This window comes from Crocuta crocuta, unplaced genomic scaffold (assembly GCF_008692635.1).
Source record: "Crocuta crocuta isolate KB4526 unplaced genomic scaffold, BGI_CrCroc_1.0 scaffold396, whole genome shotgun sequence".
NCBI lineage: Eukaryota > Metazoa > Chordata > Mammalia > Carnivora > Hyaenidae > Crocuta > Crocuta crocuta.
The window spans coordinates 4,657,857-4,681,115 of NW_027533259.1; the positions used below are offsets into that span (position 1 = coordinate 4,657,857).

Consider the following 23,259-nt stretch of genomic DNA (forward strand, 5'->3'; position numbering starts at 1 on the left):
AGGGAGGTGACTGTAGTTATAAAATGGAAATTCAAGGAACCCTAATGAAGATATAGAACTGTTGAATGTGGTAGTTGATAAATGTGATCAAATTGTATAGAACTAAATACACACACAAATGAATACAAGTAAAATGAATTAGCTGGGAGAATCATATCAATGTTAATATCCTTTTTTTCCTCCTATTTATCTTACTTTAAAAGAAGTTAAATATAATTTACTGTCCAGTTGGCTAACATACAGTCTATGTAGTATGCTCTTGGTTTTGGGGGTAGATTCCCATGGTTCATCGCTTACATACAGCACCCGGTGCTCATCCCAACGAGTGCCCTCCTCAATGCTTATCACCCATTTTCCCCTCCCCCCATCAACTCTCAGTTCGTTCTCTGTATTGAGAGTCTCCTATGGTTTGCCTCTCTCCTTCTGCGTTTGTGATTTTGTACTGTAGTTTTAGAAAATGTTATTACAGGAAAGTTGGTACACAGTATCTCTGCCTTATTTTTTACAGCTGTATGTTAGTTATCTTAATAAAAAATTCAATTAAAATGCCTATCATTTGACTTTAAAGAAAAAAAAAAGAACTTGGGTGAAGAGGTGGTTTGATGGGAGATATAGTTTTGTTGACTAAGACTACTAGGTTTTGATTTTGAGTGATTTGATACACCATGAATCACTGTAGTGAAAAAAAAAAAAAACAGACTACCAGGAATGATCAAAGCAATGTAAGATCTATATTTTGGGGACAGTGTTATAGTTTGTAGGGTACTGAGAGAAAAACAAACATGGGAACTCAGAACAGGGACTTCATGAGGTTAATGATGAGAAGACAAGAATAAAATTATTACAATTGTGATACAAGATTAATCAAGTACAAGATTCTGAGGTCATATTGATGTTGCAGTCCATGCTATTGACTTAGAACACTTTGAATGAGGAAATGGATGTATCCTAGGGTCTCAAGCTAGGCTGAATTTCTGTGTGAGGTTTCTAGTAAGGGGTTTCCACTGTTGGGTTTGAGGAAGAAATCTAGGCATCCATTCATTCATTCAACTCATATTCGTTTAGTGCTTCCTAGGTGCCAGAGAACACTCTAAACTTAAAAATTAGCAATGATCTAAACAAGTTATCTGACCTCTTGACATTTACATTCAAGTGGGTAGATACTGACAATAACCAACTAGACAAATGGGTCTAAACTATTTTTTCAGTTATATAGTAGTTACAGTAAAGAAAAAAATCAGAAGAAGGGGATGGGGAATGTTGGCAGGTACAATTTTGAATAAAGTTGACAGGTTAGAGTTTCTTGAAAACTTTTAAATGAATATCTCAAAGTGAGAAAATGGAAAATGTACTTATTTGTAAGACAAGTAGCCCTGGAAAATGAAATGGCAAATTCAAGATCCCAGATGGATAGGAATGTGTTCTGTTCAAAGAACAGAAAGGAGGCCAGCATAACTAATATCAATAGGCTGAAGATAGTATAAGCCAAACTCTACATTTTATTATAACTAATAATTTCAATTTGGGTTTTTGCTGGTCCTTTAAAATTCACATTTGTAGAGTCTTAAGAATTAGCTTTCATGGAAATAGTCCCAAGCAGACAAGATATGTTGACCACTTTATCTTAAATTTATCTGGTTGTTACAAACATATACAGCCTATAGCACATTTAAGAGAGCTGATTATTACATAAGGACAGACTGTTTCACCATATAAACTTTTAATCTAGTGTTATGAACAATTTTCCATAATCGCAAGAGTTTCCAAGTCTTCAAAAAGGAAGAACTTTCATATGGTGTGAATCTTCTACAACATGATTGCTTTTTTAAAACACAGGACAGCAGGGTATTTTTAGAACTATTACTTCATAATTGTTAGTCAGCGTATACAGCCTATCTGTAACTTTGCAGGATGATCAATGGAGGCCTAAAAATTTCAGATGTTGTTTTGTGCATGAATGAAATTTATTGTTTATAAAAACAATCCATAAAGTGATCTACATCTACGGTGGCTTTGCTGGTCATTGATATCAATGTGTTGAAATAAAATACTTACTTAGGAATAAAAACGAGGGGACTATTTTTTTTCCTAATTTTGGTGATTCCTATTCCCGCTGAGAGAAAGAACAGATCCATGAGATTGTAGACCCCTCTGTTCTTCAGAGCAGGAATATAGAAGATATAAAGAAAAAAATTACCCAGGGAGTTTTATTTTTCAGATTTGAAATTCAGATACAAAAGTGACTTTTTTAGAGAAAGATGTTAGGTTATAGTTTTCCAGTCATTGCTCTATGACACAAGTCTCTAGAACAGGGGAAAAAAGAAACTGGCAAGAAGGGGACATTCAGGCACCACTGAAAATAATTGATGTATGTAAAACTTCTCCTTTAGGAAGGTCTGTATGCCTAATCTAAGAATAATCAGTCAAAGAAAGACAGATATATGCTCTCACTCATATGCGGATCTTGATAAACTTAACAGAAGACTATGGGGGAAGGGAAGGGAGAAAAATAGTTACAAAGAAGGAGGGAGGCAAACCATAAGAAACTCTTAAATACAGATAATAACTAGAGGGTTGATGGGAGGTGGGTGGTGGAGAGGGATAAATGGGTGATGGGCATTGAGGAGGGCACTTGTTGGGATGAGCATTGGGTATTATATGTAAGTGATGAACCACAGGAATCTACCCCAAAAACAAAGAACACACTTTACACACTGTATGTTGGACAATTTGACAATAAGTTGGACAATTTGACAATTCAAAAAATAATCTAAGACTAATGGCAAGAGCCACTGATCATCACTATGTTGATAATATTTCAGAGAAACATATGCTCTTATGTACAAGACTGTTATAAGAAATTTGATCAAAACTCCCTTGAGTGCCTCCTACAAAATGAGTAAATTTAAAGTAAAACAATTCAGAGGGTTTAAAAATATTCATCTAATCAGCATAGTTAAATAGGTTGGTTCTCTTTGTTGAAGCAGTAGAAAAAATATAAGTAAAAAATTTAAAGTTATGCATTTTTTTTCTTCCTACTAAATGAGGGCCATTATACTTTTATCAGGTGAATTCTCAATTTTTTCAGATAAAAATTTATAGAGGGTGGAAAGGCACCGGGGTGGTTCATTTGGTTGAGCATATGACTTGATTTTGGCTCAGGTCATGATCTCATGGTCATGGGATTGAGCCCCACACTGGGTTCTGCTTTGAGCATGGAGCCTGCTTAAGTATCCCCACCCCCCTCTCTCCATTTTTTGCTTGCTCTCTCATTCTCTCTCTCTCTCTCTCAAAAAGAAAAATGTATAGGGAATGTATACAGGGGTTAGAAAATCATTGTAATTTTAGACATGAGCTTGAAGAAATCAGTTAAACCCTGAATATCACAGTTTTGGAGTCCTAAGCTTTATCTATTATCATTACCATTATGGATTGTGAGAGAGCTGAAGAAGTGAGTCCTATTCCCATGAATGTTGGCTTTATTTTAATGGCATACTCCAAAAAGACTGTTCCTATTCCTTTTAGCTACAGCAGACCGAAAATTTGTAGAGCTAACAATAAACTACTTAATGTTGCACTTAAAATTTGTTAATTAATTGATTGGTTTATTTCTTCTAGTTTCTTTTGTGAGAAAAAATGCTCAGAAATAGGCATTTTCATTACATATTTTGGAAAAAGTTGGGTTTCCAAAAGTTCCAAACCAAAAGGAAATTTTGTCACATTTTAATGCACAATAATACTTCTAGTTTTAGTGTCTTACGCAAGAGCAAAACAGCATGCTAAAATCATACACTGTCTATCCACAGCTCTGAATACAAATCGAATCACTTACAGGAAAAACAAAAACAAAAACAAAAAACTTTGGCATTATAAGATCCCAAAGGGGTATAAAACTTCACTAATGTGTTTTCCTCTACTGGTCAAGTAAACATTTAGTAAATTTATGTGTTAATGTTTAGTGTTCCTAACATGAACACCCAAATATATGGCTTGGAATCTTCAACAGTAGGAATATTGCCAAAAGAAAGAAAAAGGAGCAAGTATCAAAATAAAAACATGTCATAATCTGGATATATAATAACAATTGGATCCTTTAACTGCAAGCTCTAAGAATCTCCTGCTGCTACAGAGGTTATTATTTGCATGGTAAAAATTTTCTCTTGCAAAAGAGTATAAGGCAAGTGGAAAAACAATGACTTATTAAAAATTTTTATTTATTTATTTATTTTTACAAATAGTTTATTGTCAAATTGGTTTCTACTTAACACCCAGTGCTCATCCCCACAAGTGCCCTCCTCCATGCCCATCTTCCCCCTCCCCCACCACACTCATCAGTCCTCAGTAAAAACAATGACTTTTTATTTCATTTTGGTTCCTGGAATGACAACAATCTTAGCATCAATTTAAGCACTGATCTGCCCTTCAAGAAATATTATTTACATTTCAGTGGGTAGAAACTTGGACTGATAGAAGAACAGTTTTTCTCAAGACTATTTATAGTACCAGTAATAATTTTTCTTTAGCTTTCCTTAGCTTCTCTTTATCACCCAGTGTCCCCTTTATTGAAGAAAGAAATTCAAAAATTTAATGATAAATGCATCAAGGCCATGTTTTTTTTAAAAGCTGATGCTGATTTTAGTAAAATAAAATGGATTTATGTAAAATTTGTTGTATCTCTTCTCTCATCATAGAACTGCTTATATTATTTTCATAGAAAATTATTTGTGCTTAATTTTTAATAGTTTTTACAGGATTTTATGTGCTACACCCAGAAGGACCAAATTTTTATATACAGAAGTAGATATACTAAATTTCAGACTCCCTATAATAAAATTGTTCAAGAAAATAGGTGTGCTGTTTTCAGTAGGCTCAACTCCATATATATTAGGTCCAATGATTGGGAGAAACCACAAAACTGATATGAAGGTAAGTGTCATATTTTCACTCTATTCTGTTAGATGCCCAATTAATTTGCTGATCTTGATTTGGTCCTCTTAAAAATTGGGGCAATATTACAATTGAGCTTATGTCCATTTAAATGAAACATTGAAGTTTAAGATCAGTGGCCTTTCAATAGATAGAAAAATAGCACTGTTTCCATTTAAAAGCACAACCGCAAAATAAGGTAGTGGATATTATGACAGAAGTGCTGCTTTGGGACAACATGACTGTGGATGATCTCAGTAGATGAGTTAAATGAAATGAGATTACAGGCACAACTCAGGAGACATGGGGTTAGCTAATAATGACATTCAGAAAAAAGGTTGAGGCAGACAACTGGCATGAGTGGTTAATGAAACCATGAATGTAACATTCCAAACACTGGAAGAAGTAGGTCAGGCAGTATTCACTGATTTAGAGCCATGGGTAATTCAGCACTTTGGACAGTTCCAAAATACAGGGCTGCCTTCCAGCCAAAGTATTTAACCCTTTAGATTACCAGATAAACGCATTTAATTCTACCTTTTGGTGTCTCACTTATACCTCCGTGTGACCTTAATCCCCAAGGAATTATCTACATTTAACTAAAAAGCCATGTGGTCTGTTTCACACGAAGCCTCTATCTTCAGTCCTGACATAAAGATTCATAGTGTTGTATTCCTTAATTTTACATCAGGCTCACCACTGGGCTTTGTTCTATTAACTTTAAACTGGATTCAATGTAAAAAAGTAACGATGAGATCATCCAAATTACAGAAAAGGGGCTGTTTACCAACACCTGATGGTCTACCAGAACCAAATCCTCTGCGCCATTTACATGCAAAGGCATACAGGAAAGGCATATATAACAAACTGAAATGAGGTGCAAAGACAGAGTGAGGAGTGGGTGCTGTGTTGAAAAGGAATCTGCTAAAACTGTGCCTAGGATCACGGAGCATAACTGTAGATAGTAACTCATGCACATTAAGGTCTTCCTTGCAGTCTCTGGTAAGTAAAAGAATTGCTCTTTTGGAGTGAGTAATTTGAGCCAATTTCCAAGAGGCAGATCTGCAATTCAAGATGTCAATTTTGTTTCTAATCAAAGGAAAAATTCCATTTTAGCTACATCTTTCACCAAGATTAACTAGAATTATTGACAATGAGACAAAAATGCATACATATGAGAAATACTTTAAAAATGTATTCTTCCTCATAAGTACTTTTCAGGTAGATGTTTCCTGTTGTCAAACTGAGTAGTGGGGTGAACACTGTAAGACTGGTTTCCTCAATGATGGGCATCTTAACCAGACATTTTATAGAGGACTTCCTTGATCTTTGCTAATCCAAAATGAATGGATTCCTAGTCCTGACAAGAAATGCCACAAATTGGTAAGTATTTATGAGCAAGAAGAAGCAGATGCTATCTCCATACCTCCTATTGCATTAGCAGTCTTGACGTTCTGGTTTGTGGGTTGGAATCAGACCTAACATAGTTAAAAGATCTGTAACCTTAATACTGAGAGTACCCCCCTCCCCAAAAACATGGATAGTAACCCAATTTCTTCTTACTTTCTTTACTGGAGTCACAGATACCAAATATTAATTTTTTAGTCTGGCCAAGGGCTGTAGAGTACTGAGAAGACATGAGAATATTCTAGCAAGGAGAAAGAAAGGGAGCAATGGCCCAAACATTGCAGAGAGGAGAATATACAACATAGAAAAACTGGGACTTTATTGAAGAAATTTTATGAAAGATTGATGTCATGAAGGTTTGACAAATATAAAAGGTCTCAGGTTTTTCTTTGTCTAGCTAAGGAGCACATAATTGTTATTCTGTATATTCTAAAACTGTCAACAGCAGAAAGGCATTCCACAGGTTTCCTTGACAAATAACACAGGAAGTGGTATCCCTGAGCCTAGAGCTTATGATCAGTCCTGAAGGAATAGTCGTGATTTTTCATTAGAATGCCAATTCTACTGGTTCTTCACTATAATCATAAGAAAATCTGAAGATCCTGAGATTTGAGAATGCTCCTTAGGTGTCCCCTCCTTCATTTACTTGTAGATGCCCAGTGGACTAGAGTTACTTAAGAACTTAATATTTTTATATTGTTAGAAGTATTAAAATCTCTTCCTTTACTTTGCATTCCTAAGGCAATTTAGGAATTTCCCAGATGGTTATGTGATCTGAAAAAGGATTATTGTATTCATCCAAGTATATCATGTGTATTTGTAAGCAATGGTATTGATTCCACAAAATCATATATATAAATCAGTTGACTAATTAGTCAATGATCAGTTCTATGCATGTGGAGGCAATTAACAAGCAGACACCAGACTTTAGCAAACTAAATTTTCAACACTGAAAATATGTCTGAAGAAGATTCAAGACAACCCACCTTTGCTCATAAAACTTGGTTATATTTTTATTGTTTCAGGAAAGTTTCCTCAAAATTTAACTGTAGCCTGAAAGTTACTAAAATATTGCTATTAAATTTCATAACATCTAGTTTATCATGAGAGTATTAAAGATTTAACATAAGTATTTGGTTTAATTATTTTTTACCTTCTATACAGTTGACAGAGTCTTTATTTTTAAAAACTAAAAGAAAAGGTCATATTGTTAATCATACTACTTTTGAAATGCTCCTGCATGTTAAGCTGCTGGTTTTTGTTACATATATGTAATATTTATATTCACTTTTATATTATAACATATATATTTATTTTATGTATGTTACATATATAATAATAAATAAGGTAATTAAATACATTATTATTGGCAGACATACAAAAATAATGCCACCAAATAATGTCACAAAACCCACAAGAAAATATACCTCAAAATTTATTGTTTATTTACTCTGACTTCTTTGATATAAGTATTTTCTATGATTTTTACAGATAGTTATTTTTCATATAGTTTAAAGCAGCTTATATAATCAACACAGCTTTTATATATAAAATATTTTCAATCAACCTCTACCATTATTCATTTTTGACAATATGAACAAGAAACAATACTCATGTGTAAAACCATTTTCTTTTCCTGCATGTACTTTTGCTTATTTCCTATAAATGTGGCAATATTCAACTAAATGTTTTAACCATAATGTAGGCATATGTCTCAGCTTAAATTACCTTAGGAATGCAAGGTAAAAGAAGAGATTTTATTACTTCTAACAATATAAAAAATATTAAGTTCTTAAGTAACTCTAGTCCACTGGGCATCTACAAGTAAATGAAAGAGGACACAGAGGGCCAAACTGCTAACAAACCCAACTTATTTGCTAATGGTAGACCTCAAGTATTTGATTAACTAAGCAGCAATGTATATATTATAAATTTTGTTTTTAATATCACTCAGTATTACTTACAGTATACTAAAACGAGATTCATCTTTGAACTTACTAATATATACAAATATAGTTCACACATACAATAACTGTGAAACAGGAATAAAAGTATTATTCTCTACTGTTCTCTTAGTCATATTACTTTAGAATTTCATTATGCATTTATAGATACATAATTCCACTAGACATAAACTGCATGCATGTAGATGTCACTTAAATGTATAAATGTGATCATATCAACATGTTTTTATTTGTGTTTTTCAATGCTACCTTTCTCTTTTCACAGATAATTCTATTGAGGTTCAGAGATACCAACAGGGTTATTTAGTATTTATAGTTGATAAGTAATAAAGCCAGATTTGGAACTGAGACAGATTCTGGCTCATGTTACAGTGTTCTTTACATTGAAACAAACTTCCTACATTCAAGCTTTTAGTGTCATCTATTGTTCATGTTTGACTAGAGTACACAAGGACACTCTGGTATCACAGTAGAGCTTTGGAGTGTATGCACAGATCATATTTCATCATATTTTCTTCATCATTTTGCATGAGATGCAAGTGAAGGCTAGAAAAGTGAAGGAACTAAACACACACACACACACACACACACACACACACACACAAAAGTAATGACAGGACTGGAATTCAAGCCCTGTGCTCTCTGAGATGCTACCTAGAGATGAAGATACTTTGGAAGATCACAGCTTAGCTGCAGAAGGCCATCACAAGTATATTTCAGTGGATATATACATGTCTCTCAGCATCTTAAGAGGAGAGTTAATCCAGATGCATTCTAACTTTTTATTTAGAAAATATGTTTTTTTAAATATCTTATTAAAGCTCAAACCAAAAGCAGTAGCTTATCAGTAATCTGGCATCCTAATGCATTTCAGTCAACAGAGAAAAATGTGATACAACAAGGAATAAATTTAGCAGACGAGCTTTGCTTACCTTCATAAGTCCCACTTTCTAAGAGGGCACCACTTTTCTCCAATTCCATAAAATCTTCAACGGTGATGAAAATATAGTCCACTCCAGGGACCTCACCCTCCTTATGTGGCCTTGTGGTGCCTAAATAAGGAAAAATTAAAACAAAAGAAAAGCTCTATGTGATTTGTTGTTGAACTTTAGAAATACCACCATACTTCTGAATATTCAATAACACTTGTTTGTACATCCTGCAAGTTGGCAGTCTGCATTTGTCCTTCTGTTTGTTTGGAAACAGAAAATAGCATGGGTAAAGATTAAAGTAAACATACAAAGAATTTTTCTTCATCAAGCTTATAAAGAGTTCATTGCCATGGAATGCGGTTGCATAGATTTTTTCCAGTGAAAAATGCAGACCATTGTGCCTTTTTTTGAAGGGGCGTTTTGAATATTGGGCCAGGAGTCTGCTAGCTCAGGAATTTACATATCCCACTTCCATGAATAAACCTTTATTGTTCTGTAGATTGCATTGCTATGACATAAAATACAATGGAAAATAGAAATGTTAGCAGCATGTCAATTTATCTTTATATTTTCATGATCTGCTCCTTTGTAAGGATACTGTTGGTTTTCATTTGTTAACTTTGACCCCCAAAATAACTTATCTTTGATTTAAAGGAATATAAAAGCTTTACTGTTACTTAAAGTTAATTAAAAATAATTGGAATTGGGATAATTATAATTGAGTTAATATTATAATGGTAATAATAGTTCCCTTCCTTCCTTCCTTCCTTCCTTCCTTCCTTCCTTCCTTCCTTCCTTCCTTCTTCCTCCCTCCCCTCCCCTCCCCTCCCCTCCCCTCTCCTCTCCTCTCCTCCTTTTTATTATTGTCTTTAATCCTGAATGAATCGGGAAGCGATATACTCCGAGAGGTTTCTTCACAGGTCTACCACTCTTGTCTCCTATAGGGTGAAAGGAGCTTCTGTGGCCAAGGTGACAGAAACCTCAACCTGTGGCTCAGTGCAATTGTACTAGGGAAATCAGGCTTCCAGACCTGTTATCCAGTTCATAAGGCAGGAACCAAAAAAGAGACATATTAAGGGCTGTGGGTGTTTTCTGGTACACTTCCTTCTCTGAAGATGCCCTAAGTTGTTCTCTTCTTTTTCTATGGCACACAAATAAAACATTTTGCATGATCAGATTAGAATTTCCATAACACATACATGCAAATAGTTTACAGATATATACAAAGGGCAAATATATTTGCAAGCATTAATGAATTGGCAGGATTGTTCACATTCAAAATTTCCTCCATATTCTCCATATGCTAAAAAATATTTTAAACTCTTAAATTTAATTTTCAGTCTATGAAATCTTTATCAACTAGGCCATGAAAATAGCCAATTGGTTCTCCTTTTGGTTTGTTAGGATCAAATCTGAACTGCAGATGAAAGGCATAAACTCATGCTGGAATATACAATGTGGTAAGGAAATTGATTTTTTATAAAAATGAATAATTTCCATTGAAAACATTTTTTGAAGAAATTTGAAGACATTATTTTCTAAAATTAAATTGTATAACTCTTCTTTGGAGGTTGCAAAACATATTTTTTCCATAATCACATTTAATGACTTTTCTTCAAATTTGTTATTTCATTTTGTTTAACTGAGCCACATTTTGCAATATTTCCTATTGCTTTTATGCTATACAATATAAACCTCCCACACCTAGTATGCATAATGTTGTCAAATTAATGTTTCTATGAGAACTTTAACTTTCAATATCCTGACTTTTATGTGCTTAACCCTTGTGAATTAAAAGCACATTAACATAGTTTTTGGCAATTTGTTTTCTGTTTATTTGGAACACACTCTAATCATTAAGAAAAATCGCATAACAAAGATTCCATTTTCCTTACTAATTTATCTGCATATTTCAGAAGCTACATGCTTTAATTAATTAAGTGCTTACAGTGCCGTAATGTATTCCTAGCACAATATGAGCACAAGACCACATGCTTGAAGCCAGTTCCTGAGTCTGTACCTGGAATGGAATTACTTGACTATGCCAAACTCTAGTGAACGAGTTTGTGGTTGTGATCTTTTGGAAGGACCATCAGAATTCTTAAACACTGGGTAGGTTTTCCATCTGCATTGCACCTCAGGACAATGTGACTGAACTGTTGCCTTGGGGATACAGACTCTTAATGGCTATATCAGTGTCACCTATTGCTACTAACCTGCCTGAGGCTACTTGGACTGGTGGTTCATCTACCTCACTGTGGCTTGAAGAAGTTCTACACTATAATTACAAATGCTGCAATTCCCATCTTTGGCATCCACCTCATATCTTCTTTTCTCATTTTCTTCTTTTTTTATAATTATAATACCTAATCTCTTTATCTCTTTTAATTTCCCTCATGTTCATCAAATATGGCTTCAATTCCCTCTCTAAATTCTAAAGCCTCTAAATTCTAAACAACCTGGAATCTTGTCTTTCCTTTAGCTCACCTGCACCATTTCCCCACTCCTAATAAGTTCTCAAGTTCAATATTGGCTCTTTCATTCATAGACTGTTAGTTGCTACAGAAAACCATGAACATTCACTGAAAAAGGACCCTACAAATTCAGGTTACCTAATATCAGTTTGATTCTACTGATGCTTGGCAATCCTTTTATGTCTTCCTTCTCTGTCACAATCACCCATTTTTCGAATACTCAACAGCTGTCACTTTCAACAGAAGACATCTGTGCATTCTCTTTGTAATAAAGAGAGATATTCTGAAATCAAATTCCCCAAAGCTTATCTTTTCCTTAAGTTTATTTATTTTGAGACAGAGAGAGAGAGAGAATGAATGGGGGAGGGGCAGAGAGAGAGAGAGTGAGACAGGCTCTCAAGCTGGCTCTCTGCTGTCAGTGCAAAGCTCGATAAGGGGCTCAAACTCATGAAGCGTGACATCAGGACCAGAGCTGAAATCAAGATTCAAGATTGACTGACCAAGCCACCCAGACCCCCTTCCTCAAAGCTTCTTAATTTGTACTTTTCCTTATTTGCATTCTCTACACCCTTAATTGGAAGCATCCATCCATCTTGCTAAAATGAATTTTTTCTTCTGCCTTTTTGTGGGTTAGCTGTTTTCTCTTTTTCCTTTTGTAAAATCAAAGTTACATATGCAGATATTTAGAAGAGTCCACCATTCTACAGAGCTCAGTGTTTGAATAAAAGCAGACTATCATCACCATTCCCCCAAACCTTCTCTTCATCCAGAGGCAAAGACTCAACATTTTTAGCTGATTCTTTTGTTTTACCTCCAACCATATAAATAATTTATTTATGATGTCCCTTATTTCTTTTTTTCTTTTTAATATTTATTTATTTTTAAGAGAGAGAGAGAGAGACAGAGTATGAACGGCAGAGGGGTAGAGAGAGAGAGAGACAAAAAAATCTTTAGCAGGCTCCAGGCTCTGAGGTATCAGCACAGAGTCCAATGTGGGACCCGAAGTCACCAACAGTGAGATCATGACCCGAGGTGAAGTCAGACACTTAAACAACTGAGCCACTCATGTGCCCCCTCCCTTGTTTCTTTGTGCATGTGTTTTACTTCAGCTATTATTTCCTGATTTCTTGGTAGAGCTAATGAGGAGTTAGCTGTGTCTTGCCTATGTTTCTTACACCTCAATCCTCCCTCTTTCCTCCTCCATTCTACCAATAGCACAAACTTATGTTTAGAGGACTACTTAATTTTTACAATGACAACACGAGATAAATCTATATCCAGCTGAACTTTGTAATGTAGTAGTGTGCTAATTTTCCTTTCTTGCATAACTTTTGTTTACTCTAGATCTAATGTTTCCATTTCCAATTTTCCATATATTAATCGAGAATTCAATTAATTAACACCCTCCTTGTTGGATAAATAAACTCTCAACCTACACAAGTATATCTAGTATTTCATCAGGTTTATCCTGGTTTATCCTATTGAAGAAATTGCTCCTGGAGCCTCTAACCTGCTCCAATCCAGACCTGTTGTCCTATGACACCGCTGTCATCCAGGGATTCACTTTGCCTCTTCCCCGTGTCACACTGCTTTTTTCCCAATCCCATGTCTCTTTTTGTGGTCTATTCCCTCATTCTGACAGAGCATATCTGTCAGAAGCTTTCTGTCAAATCTTTCATGGAGGCTACATTTTCTTTTCACGTCTGAAAAATACTTTATTCCATCCTCATGGTGGCAAATGTGACTCAGCATTTCAGGAAAATTTCATAATAAAAATATATTTTCTCCACCCATTCCTCTGTTAATGTCACCACTATTCTAGACACACATGCTTTGAACCTTTCCCTAGAGTCACAGTTGGGGTGTCTGTCCCTCACTCTTTTATCTCATCTCCACATAATTGGCAAATTCTGGGCCCTGTATCTCCACTATGTCATCCTTCCCTTCTGTACCATCTCTGCTCTGAAACTGCCCTCCTGGAACTGGTACTGGCTACATCAATGGTGTGATGGTCTCCCCCTCTTAGTTTATCATCGCACCCCTGATTACCCTGGGATAGCATGAGGTTGATGTCTAGTCAAGAGATTTGGTTGAAAACATAAGAAGAAGAAAATACTGAAAGCTTAAAAAGTCAGAAACATCTCAGATTCTATTATTGACAATAAAAGGTGATTCTGGCATGCCAGGTTGTAGAGTCTCGGATGGACTTTCCTTGACAGAACACGTGACAGGACATAATTGAGAACTTTCCGCTTAAGAAGTCTCTTCCTTTTGAGCTTGTCATGTGGCATTCTCCTTTCTGGGTACCCGAAAATTCCCACCATTAGAATTACTCTTTGGTTTAGACCAAACAGAAACTATCTTTAAAACATATGCTACAGTAGATGTGAATGCAATCTATGAGCTATGCAATGAAACGGTCTGGGTTTGGCAGAGCTCTGCCATTTGCTATCAGTATTACCTCGAGAAAGGTATTTCACTCCTATAAACCCTAGTTTTCCTATCTATAAAATAGAAATTATACCAGTAGCATTTTTAAAGGGTTGATTTGAAATCATGACATTCGAAACCAAAAAATGAACAATCAAGGATTCTTCAAATCAAGACAATGTACGGAACATATTAAGTACTGAAAAAATTATATATATTATGTATGGTTGTTTGGAGGAGCAGAGATGACATCATGGATAGTTGTTTTTCCCTCCCATGAATTCTTGGCACAAATATTAATTGACATTTACTATGTGCCATGTACTATTCAAGATACAGAAGATGTATCTTTTAACAACACAAAGTAGGACCCATTTGTGGAACTTATATTCTACCAAGGAGAGACAGAGAATAAACAACAACAACAAAACATAATTTAATATAAAAAGTAAGTTATATAATATGTTATAAATAATTCAATTTTATTAAGTGACCATAAGTCATTTTCACCTATGGATTATTTAGGGGGTCTATTACTTAGATTTTTAACTGTTAGTTTATACAAATGGTGCAAAAGTTGGAAGAGGAGAGACAGACAGAGAGAGACAGAGACAGAGACCATAAGGATCTGAGGGGAAAGAAAGATCTACAATAGTGGGCTGCAGGCTTCCCAGGGGTGAATGCTGGCTTGGCTAAAGATCTCAGGGAGCCAGGAAGAACCTAGTTATATTTTGGAAAGATTCACTAAATTCCTAAATTCTCTTTAGGAATTTTACTTATTTCACATATTCCTTGGTTTAATTTAGGTCAACTGGATTATACATTGGTGTCCAATACAGGTATTTTTGAACTTTCAAGGTTATTCTCATAGGATTGATACCTATGGCAGTGCATGATAGGCTCTGATGACTAGTGGATGTATACACACAGAGATACATATATATTACCCCACATTTTTAAATGTTTATTTATTTTTAAGAGAGATAGAGAGACAAAGTGTGAGTGGGTGAGGTATAGAGAGAGAGGGAGAATCCAAAGCAGGCTCCAGGCTCTGAGTTGTAAGCACAGAGCCCAATGCGGGCCTCAAACTCATGAGCTGTGAGATCATGACCTGAGCCAGTCAGATGTTCAACTGACTGAGCCACCCAGGTGCCCCCACCCCACGTTTTTGAAGGAGAGAAGTGGAAGCATGGTGTAGCAGGAAGATTTTCAAAGTTGGAATTCAGAACATTTGCATTCTATTTTGGTTTTAATAATTTAGGTATATGGTCTTGGATTAAAACATCATTAAAGTTTATTTATATATTTATTTTTTTAGTAACCTCCACACTCATTGTGGGGTTCAAACTTATGACCACAGGATTAAGAGTCACATGCTCTTCTGACTGAGCCAGCTAGGTACCCCAACATAGGATTAGGGTTAGGGTTGGGTTAGAGTATACTTATTGTGATCAGCACCAGCAATTGTATGTAAGCATTGAATCACTATATTGTTACCTGAACCTAATATTACACTGTATGATATAACTGAAATTTAAATTAAAATTTACAGAAAAAATTTAAAAATCATGTATTTGATCATCAGTTTTCATATGCAACGAGGTAAATAATAGATATAAAAGAGTATTAGAAAGCGCAAAAACATGGACATTTTGTTAATAAGATTGCATTACTCTTTAATAATATTAATGATATCATTGATGGTATTTTATTTTGGGAACCTACTATAATCAAAGTTTTAAATAAATTAATTTCACTTAAGCTAACACTTCTTAAAAATAAAATGATCTTATGCCTAAAGAGTCAAGTTGCTACTGTGTTGTCTGGGTATGTAGAAACCAAAATGTGGACACAATGGTTCAGTCACTAATTACAAAGGTGTTTTGTCTTTTGTTAGACAGACATTTAGAACCAGTAGAGCCCATGGACTAGGTTGCAATAAGTCTCTTACCATTTGCTGAATCATTTGAAAAGTGTGAAACCACTCATAAAGCCTGATTTGTGGGTCATTTAATTTTACCTACAGGCATGGGACCTTCAATAACAAGTGTCAGAACGCATGATTTCTGATCTATGTACCCAGAAAGAAAAGATATTAGTTGGTGTTCAATCAATTGGCCCCCAGAAGAAGAAAGCAATGGGCTGAAGAAAGAGAAAGCAATTGGCGATCTATGAATACACTTTTGAAAGAAATGTACTTCTAAAAATAGGGCAAATAATGCAAAATATGATGAAATGTTGTGCAATGAGAATCTGTAGCTAAAGGTAATTAATATCTAGATTGGTAAAATAGTTAAGCTGCATTTCTTGTAGTTACTTACCTTATTTTTATGCTGAAATAAGTATAGTTACTTTCCCAACTCAGTTACAATCCCAAAGGATTATGAGTGGTGACAGTGAAGCAAGACTCACCAGTAATAAAAAGTTATCCCCTAGTGGTAGGAATAGAGTGGAAACTAGGTAGAATAAAAGAGGAAATACAGAGGATTCATCATATAACTGGAAGTTGAAGCTCCTCTTCTTTTAATGCTCTTCTATATTTGGTTGGAACTTTCCTAAGTGATGATTAGTTAAATCCAAAATAAATTTTATTATCCAGATTATGGTTTCTAGATTTCATTCTTTGTCTCCCAGACCATTCCTCCAAAGGAAAAATAAATAGAAAGAAATGAAGGAAATGTTACTAAATAGAGTCTTTGCTCTCTGATTGCTTCATTTCTTTAAAAAACAATTTATTGAATAATTGCCAAATAAAGTACTATATGAACAGCACCTTCTTCATAAGTTATTAAAGGCATATAGTATTTCTGTTCAAAAGACATGTCTAAAGAGAATTCCTCCCAAATGGTTAGCTTATTATGGATATATAGTGAAAGCGTATCAAGGCCGCTTGTCATTTTTTACCATGGCAACTGGGGGTGTCAAAATGGATTTTATTATTATAATTATTATTCTACTTCATAATAATAATAATAATTTACTTCCTTTTGCCTTAGGAAGGAAAGAGCATGATGTTTGTGGTAAATATAATTCTGAAAAGCATAATCTGCCTCAGCCTTCTGATATGTTCTAATTTTAGTAAAATGCTTAAAAAAGCAGTCATTGGTCAGTGCAGTCATCTATTGTAACCTATTTTGATGTGTGAGATGTTCTATAGTGCCCATTGCACTGTAAGCAACCAATACACATTTGCTGCAGAAATGGATTTAGAATCAATCATTAATAGTCAATGTATTCTAAGCAGATGGGTCACTGTGTGAGAATCAGAGAAACTGAATTATTTTCTTATTCATGTTTCTGAATATATTCTCTCTTCATTTCTCATGTTTCTCAACTGCAAACTGAAGGAAATAAATCTTGACAGCTACAGTGACTTCCTCTAGATTCGACCTTTAATTAACCTACTCTTTAAGATTTCTAAGACACTTCTTTAGTTTGTCAGTTACTTATTAGCAAGTGTGAACACCATCACCAGATTTGTGTGTACTTCCAATAAAAACATGCAGGAGAATCCTTGGCCAATGCCCCTAATCAATTTTTACATAATCTTCTTAGATCTTGGGTTTTATTACATTCATTTTCAATCATATAAAATCCAAATGTATGATTTCATATAGACATAGAGTTAAGTTAGCAAACCAAATCATTTAGTTTGGGTCACTGAGTGTTATGTGATATTGATTATAAAGCAATGTGAGCTTTATAGATTTCCTGTCAGCTGATGGTGTGGGTTGGGTTAAGGTCAAAAAGCAAAGCCTTCAATTTGGTTCAATTAATCACCTATTAGGTAAAAGAATTATTTACTGCCTCAATAAAACACTCTGCATGTTTTATAAGATATTAAATATTTGACAATCCCATAGGTAATGTACTAGTAGTAACTTCGACTTAATAGTTAAAACTAAACCTCAGTAATTATTTCAAAACTCTCTTATCTTCTAAAGTAGCATGCTGTCAACTATTGCTTAAAGTTGCATTCACATAGCTAAAAATGTTCTGTATTTTTCCGACAGAAATTTTTGAAGAAGAAACCTCTTCTTGAATGTATCTGGATATAAAAGTTCAGACTAATGTCACATACAGCACTAATTATTGTTTTACATCTTAACAGTTTGGATTGAAGCAGTATCATACTCAAACAAATGGCTCCTAAAACGTAGGATACATCAGACTCACATGTATAACTTGTTAAACACAGATTGAGGGGTGTCACACTCAGAGTTTCCAATTCAATAAATATTAGGTGGCATCTGAGAATTAAAATTTCTAACAAGTTTCCAGGTGCTGTTGATGCTGCTAATCCAGGGACAATGATTAGAGAACCACTCACTGCTCTAAATTCACTTAGATCTCTGGAAACCCAAACTAAAAGCAGTATGATATCTCATTATTAATTTAACTACAAGTCATAAAGTATGTGGTTTGCAACCTTAGCATTAACTCTGGAGTAATTGATAGCCATATCCTAGGTTCAGAGGAAACAAGCCATTCTTAATTTGTTGACATATAGGTGAATAATCACTGGTTCTGAACATTGCTTTTCCATAGTTCTCTTTGAAGTTAATTGAATTTGGAAGACAATGGAAAAATCCCTATTTATGTTTGCTCATAAATATTTTTCATGATTACTGGAAGTAACATAAACTATCTTGATTCTATGTATACAACAATATGGTTTAAATTCTGAAAGATGTAGGAGGCTTGAATGTAGTTCACCAGGAGTGATAAGCAATAATGTGGCAAGAAAAGAAAAAAGAATATGAGGCAGACTTCTTGGACTAAGAAAATACTATGGTAGTAATAAAAAAGAAGACAAATATGAAAAGTGTGTGGATCTCCAATACGCAAGACAAAATAGCATCTTCTTATTACTCTATGCCAAGGTATCTGATTCACTAAATGTTAAATTACAGCTTGTCTACAACTATACTAATCAGATTAAATCAGGGGATGGGCATGCACTGTGGAATTAGTGCCCATACAGCTCTCTGTTGGAAAAAAATATTTAGAGAAACATATCCTTTCATCAATTCCATCACTTCACTTATATAATTATGTCTCTAGTATAAACACTAGGGAAAACAAGGGGTAAAGGTGAGAAATGTCTTTCAAAACTCTAAGTTTATCTTATTGTCCTTGTTACCTGAACTGAAAACCCATGATGGTAAGAAAGATTAAGCAATGTGTATGTAACATTTTGTGTCAATTATACTCAGATAAAAAAAAATTATATATGTACATATATTAAAAAAAAGATAAACAATGCTTGGGGTGATTATTTTTAAAGCTGATGCATGCATATACATTTCAAATTTTAAGCTCCTACACTAAATGATCATGTCTAATTATTGATAGTACCAAGACATCACCAACTGCTGGCACACAAGCATCTACCCACTGAGGAAAAGCTAGGGCAAAGTGAATGATTTCCTAATTGCATAGCATTGGGCTTATCACTACTTCCGTGGCAAATAATTCACAACCTGAATCTTATCCATTCCTTCACATCAAAGTCCGTATTCTTCACCCAGTGCCTTGTTGAGTAAACTTTAGCTGCACAATTACTTTCCCCACCAAAGTTCTGCCTTTACTCACTCATATTCACCATCCAGAATAATCCACTGCTCTTGGACATAAAGACACAACAAGATAAAATGACTCACCCAAGTAAAATTAGATTCCTAAACAGTTATCTTCTTGCTTTTTGATCCATTCTCACAATATATAAAGGAACAGGATAAAGGGACACTGGACTCTTACTCATAAAATCCAATAACAAACCATAATCTCAAGTTTCTTGAATTGACTATTAATTTTCTAACAGTGTAAAAGAAGATGAATGCCCCTTTTTTAGCAATTAATTCAGTTTTGAACCTCTGATTTTAATTCTTCAAACTTAATTTAGATATGTTCTAAATCAGGCATTCTATAGGATTAATAAAAAGAGGTTTTTGATTCCCTATTTTACTATTTAATAGATAATGTCTCAAGATTACATACCAAGCTAAAAGAAAAGAAAGATCAGTGACTTTTTATAGAAACAATATATATTTAGTTTGAAGCTTTTATACTCTCCTCATGTAAAATTAATTTGGGCCAGGACTAAACTGTGCAGATACCGCCGTTTTGTTCTTTGACCTTCATTGCATAGAAGGTTTAGTGGATCATAACTTTATCATTTTATCTCTATTAGAATCTTGCAATGACATTAATTTTTACTATCACCATATGTCTCTATGGTATTCTATATTCTGAGATGCCCAAGGTAGATGATAGAATACAGTCTGTAGAGTATCAGAAAACCCAGAAGAAGGTAAGAAGGCAGTTAACTAGTCAAGGATTTCAAAACACAAAAATGCTTTTCAGATTATATGGCATAAATCATATATTTGAGTGATCAAATCTATTTATTGAGGTTCTCAAGAATATGCATGTCAAATTATCATGGAGGGAAGATAAGAATATTATTATCATATTATTTATAGGAGAAAATGATAGTCACATTCACATTTTACATTTGATAAGAACATTATTATTATCTGGTATAAAGATTAGCATTTATATGATAAAGTTGTATATGAAACATATACATATGCATATAAGCTTTAAATTTAGGGCCCCAACACTAGCATAATATGTGAAAATAAGACAAAGAAAAAGGGAATTATTTGGGGTTAGGTAATTCAAGGTATTTGATTCTGTACTGCATTACACTATAATATTGAAAATAACTTAGCTAGAGGGTTTTCTCTAGCTGAAACAATCTGCTAATTTTTAATATATTCAGTAATACATTTTTGAAAACTTCTATTTTATACAAACTTATCATTTACTCACATAAATATGAAACATTTAAGAATGAGTACTATCTAGTAGAAATAAGAAAAAAGGCATGCCTGATAAACATAGCAAAGTAAGGAACTGTATGAGAAGTTTATTTGTGTAAATAATATCAGTAAGTACTAATAATTATTGAGTCCTAACCTTGGGTGAGGAACTGTTCTCTGCACTTTGTGGGCATTAGTTTTTACTTCTCTTAACAGCTCTATAAGCTGAATAGCATTATACTCATTTTACAGCTTGAGTAACTTGCCCAAGTCACAGGATTGGTAAGTGGGCAAGTCAGGATTCAAACCCAGTCAGTGTAGCTGCAGAAGTCAGGTTCCCAAGTAATAGGGTGCTCCATTCCGCCGTATGAAATGTTCTGACTAGATTTTGTTGTGAGAAATGGATGGGAGCAGCAGGTCCTAGTGGTGGAGAATATGCTTGGTGGATGGGAGTTGGGAAGCATCATTAAGAGGACATTCAGAAGAAGTGTTCTGCCAGGAGAGCATGAAGAAACCAAGAGACAAATATCCTATGGAGAAGTAGGGAGAAGTAAGGCATTCTCTAAACTGTTGCTGAGTCAGGGTAAATAAGTATATTCAGGAAGATTATTCAGAACGATGAGAAAGTAGCTGGGGAGCACAAAAGAGAGATATCTTTGGAAAGAAAAGCCCAAATTTGTAAAATTGAAAAGCTACAAACATTTTAAAAGAAATGTAATAGAGCTCTGAGCAGAAGAAAAAGTAATTTCCTCAAACTAGAGAAATTACAAAGTATTAGAAATTGTATAAAGTGTTACTTATTCAGAGTAAAATCCCTTTTTACAAATCACATTACAAAAATTTCAATTGATATTTATTTCGTGCCTACAATGGCTGCCAGAAGATGAAAAAATTTAAATAACTTCCATCATTAAGGAGGTTTAACCATTATCAAGACACAGACTATCGCAGACACCACTGTAACAATTATTTCAAAATAGCATTGAAAATGACAAATATAAAATATACTTTAATATCCTTATAAGAGAAAATTTAAAGCAAAAAGAATAACAATACACAGTGGGGTTAATAATATACAGTTAATTAGTACAAAGGCTGGGGGAGGGAATATAGTTTATGTGAAGTGGCCTATCACTTGATGGCTGACATAGGAAGTTAAAGATGTATAATTTAAATCTCAAAGCAACCTGTGAAAAAACATATACAACTGAAAGAGATCATCAGTTTAAAGAGCAAGTCCTGACTATATGCTGCCTATGAGAAACACATTTTAAATAGAAAAACAAAAAAAAGTGAAAAGTGAAAGGTTTGAAAAAATATGCCAAGCTGTAATTAAATGAAAGCTGGCATGCAATATGCTATAATGACATCAGAAAAAGTTGATTTCAGATCTACTTTTTAGATAAAAAAATATTAACAGCAATAGCAAGGGTCATTTCATAATAATAAAGGGTCGATTCATCAAGAAGACAAAAATCCTAAATGTTTATATAACCATCTCAGAGACTCAAAATGTATGAGGCAAAAACTTAGAACTACAAAGAGAAACTGACAATTCTACAATTATCCTCAGAGATTTTAACACCCCTCTTCAATAACTGATAGAACAAGTACACAGAAAATCAGTAAAGATACAGATCTGAACAACACTAGCTATGAGTTTAACCTAAGTGACATTTGTAGAATACTTGACCTACAGCAGCATAATACACATTTTTTATATGCACCTGGAAAATATACCAAGATAGACCATATCTGGGTCATATAACAAGTTTCAATATTTTAATATGGTTCAAATCATTAAAACTATGTTTTCTGAACCACAATAAAATTAAATTAGTAACAAATAACAGAAAAACATGTGAAAAAGCCCTAAATATTTAGAAACTAAATAACATACTTCCAAACAGCTCATAGATCAAGGAAGAAATTTTAAAAAGTAATTAGAAATTACTTTGAACTAAGTAAAAATGAAAACATAACGTCCCCAAATTTGTGGGATGGTAGTAAATCAAGAATCAGAGGGAAAGTTATAATCCAAAATATCTATATTAGAAAATAAGAAAGTTCCCAAATCAATGACATCAGGCACTAGAAAAAGAGCAAATGTTGATTTCAAAGCAGACCCCTGTTTACAGAGGGCAAGGAGAGGTGGAAGAAACAGGTAGGTTACTCTAGATTCATAGGTGGCAGGTTTAATAAGTGAGGGTACTTACGAAGAAGGGTGGCCACGAAACAAGTGAATCTCTGTGCCTGTCTGTCAGAATATTAAAAATTTATATAGAGACCTTAACCGGGT

General features: G+C 34.2%; 1 protein-coding gene across 1 annotated transcript in view; it reads right to left on the reverse strand.

Moving 5' to 3' along the window:
• The window catches only part of MAGI2 (membrane associated guanylate kinase, WW and PDZ domain containing 2), a 966,486-nt gene that overhangs the window by 590,604 nt on the left and 352,623 nt on the right, over nucleotides 1–23,259 (reverse strand). The window contains exon 4 of the mRNA XM_077746976.1: nucleotides 9,230–9,349. Coding sequence (XP_077603102.1) covers nucleotides 9,230–9,349 — 120 coding nt within the window. The remainder of the gene's footprint in view (nucleotides 1–9,229; nucleotides 9,350–23,259) is intronic.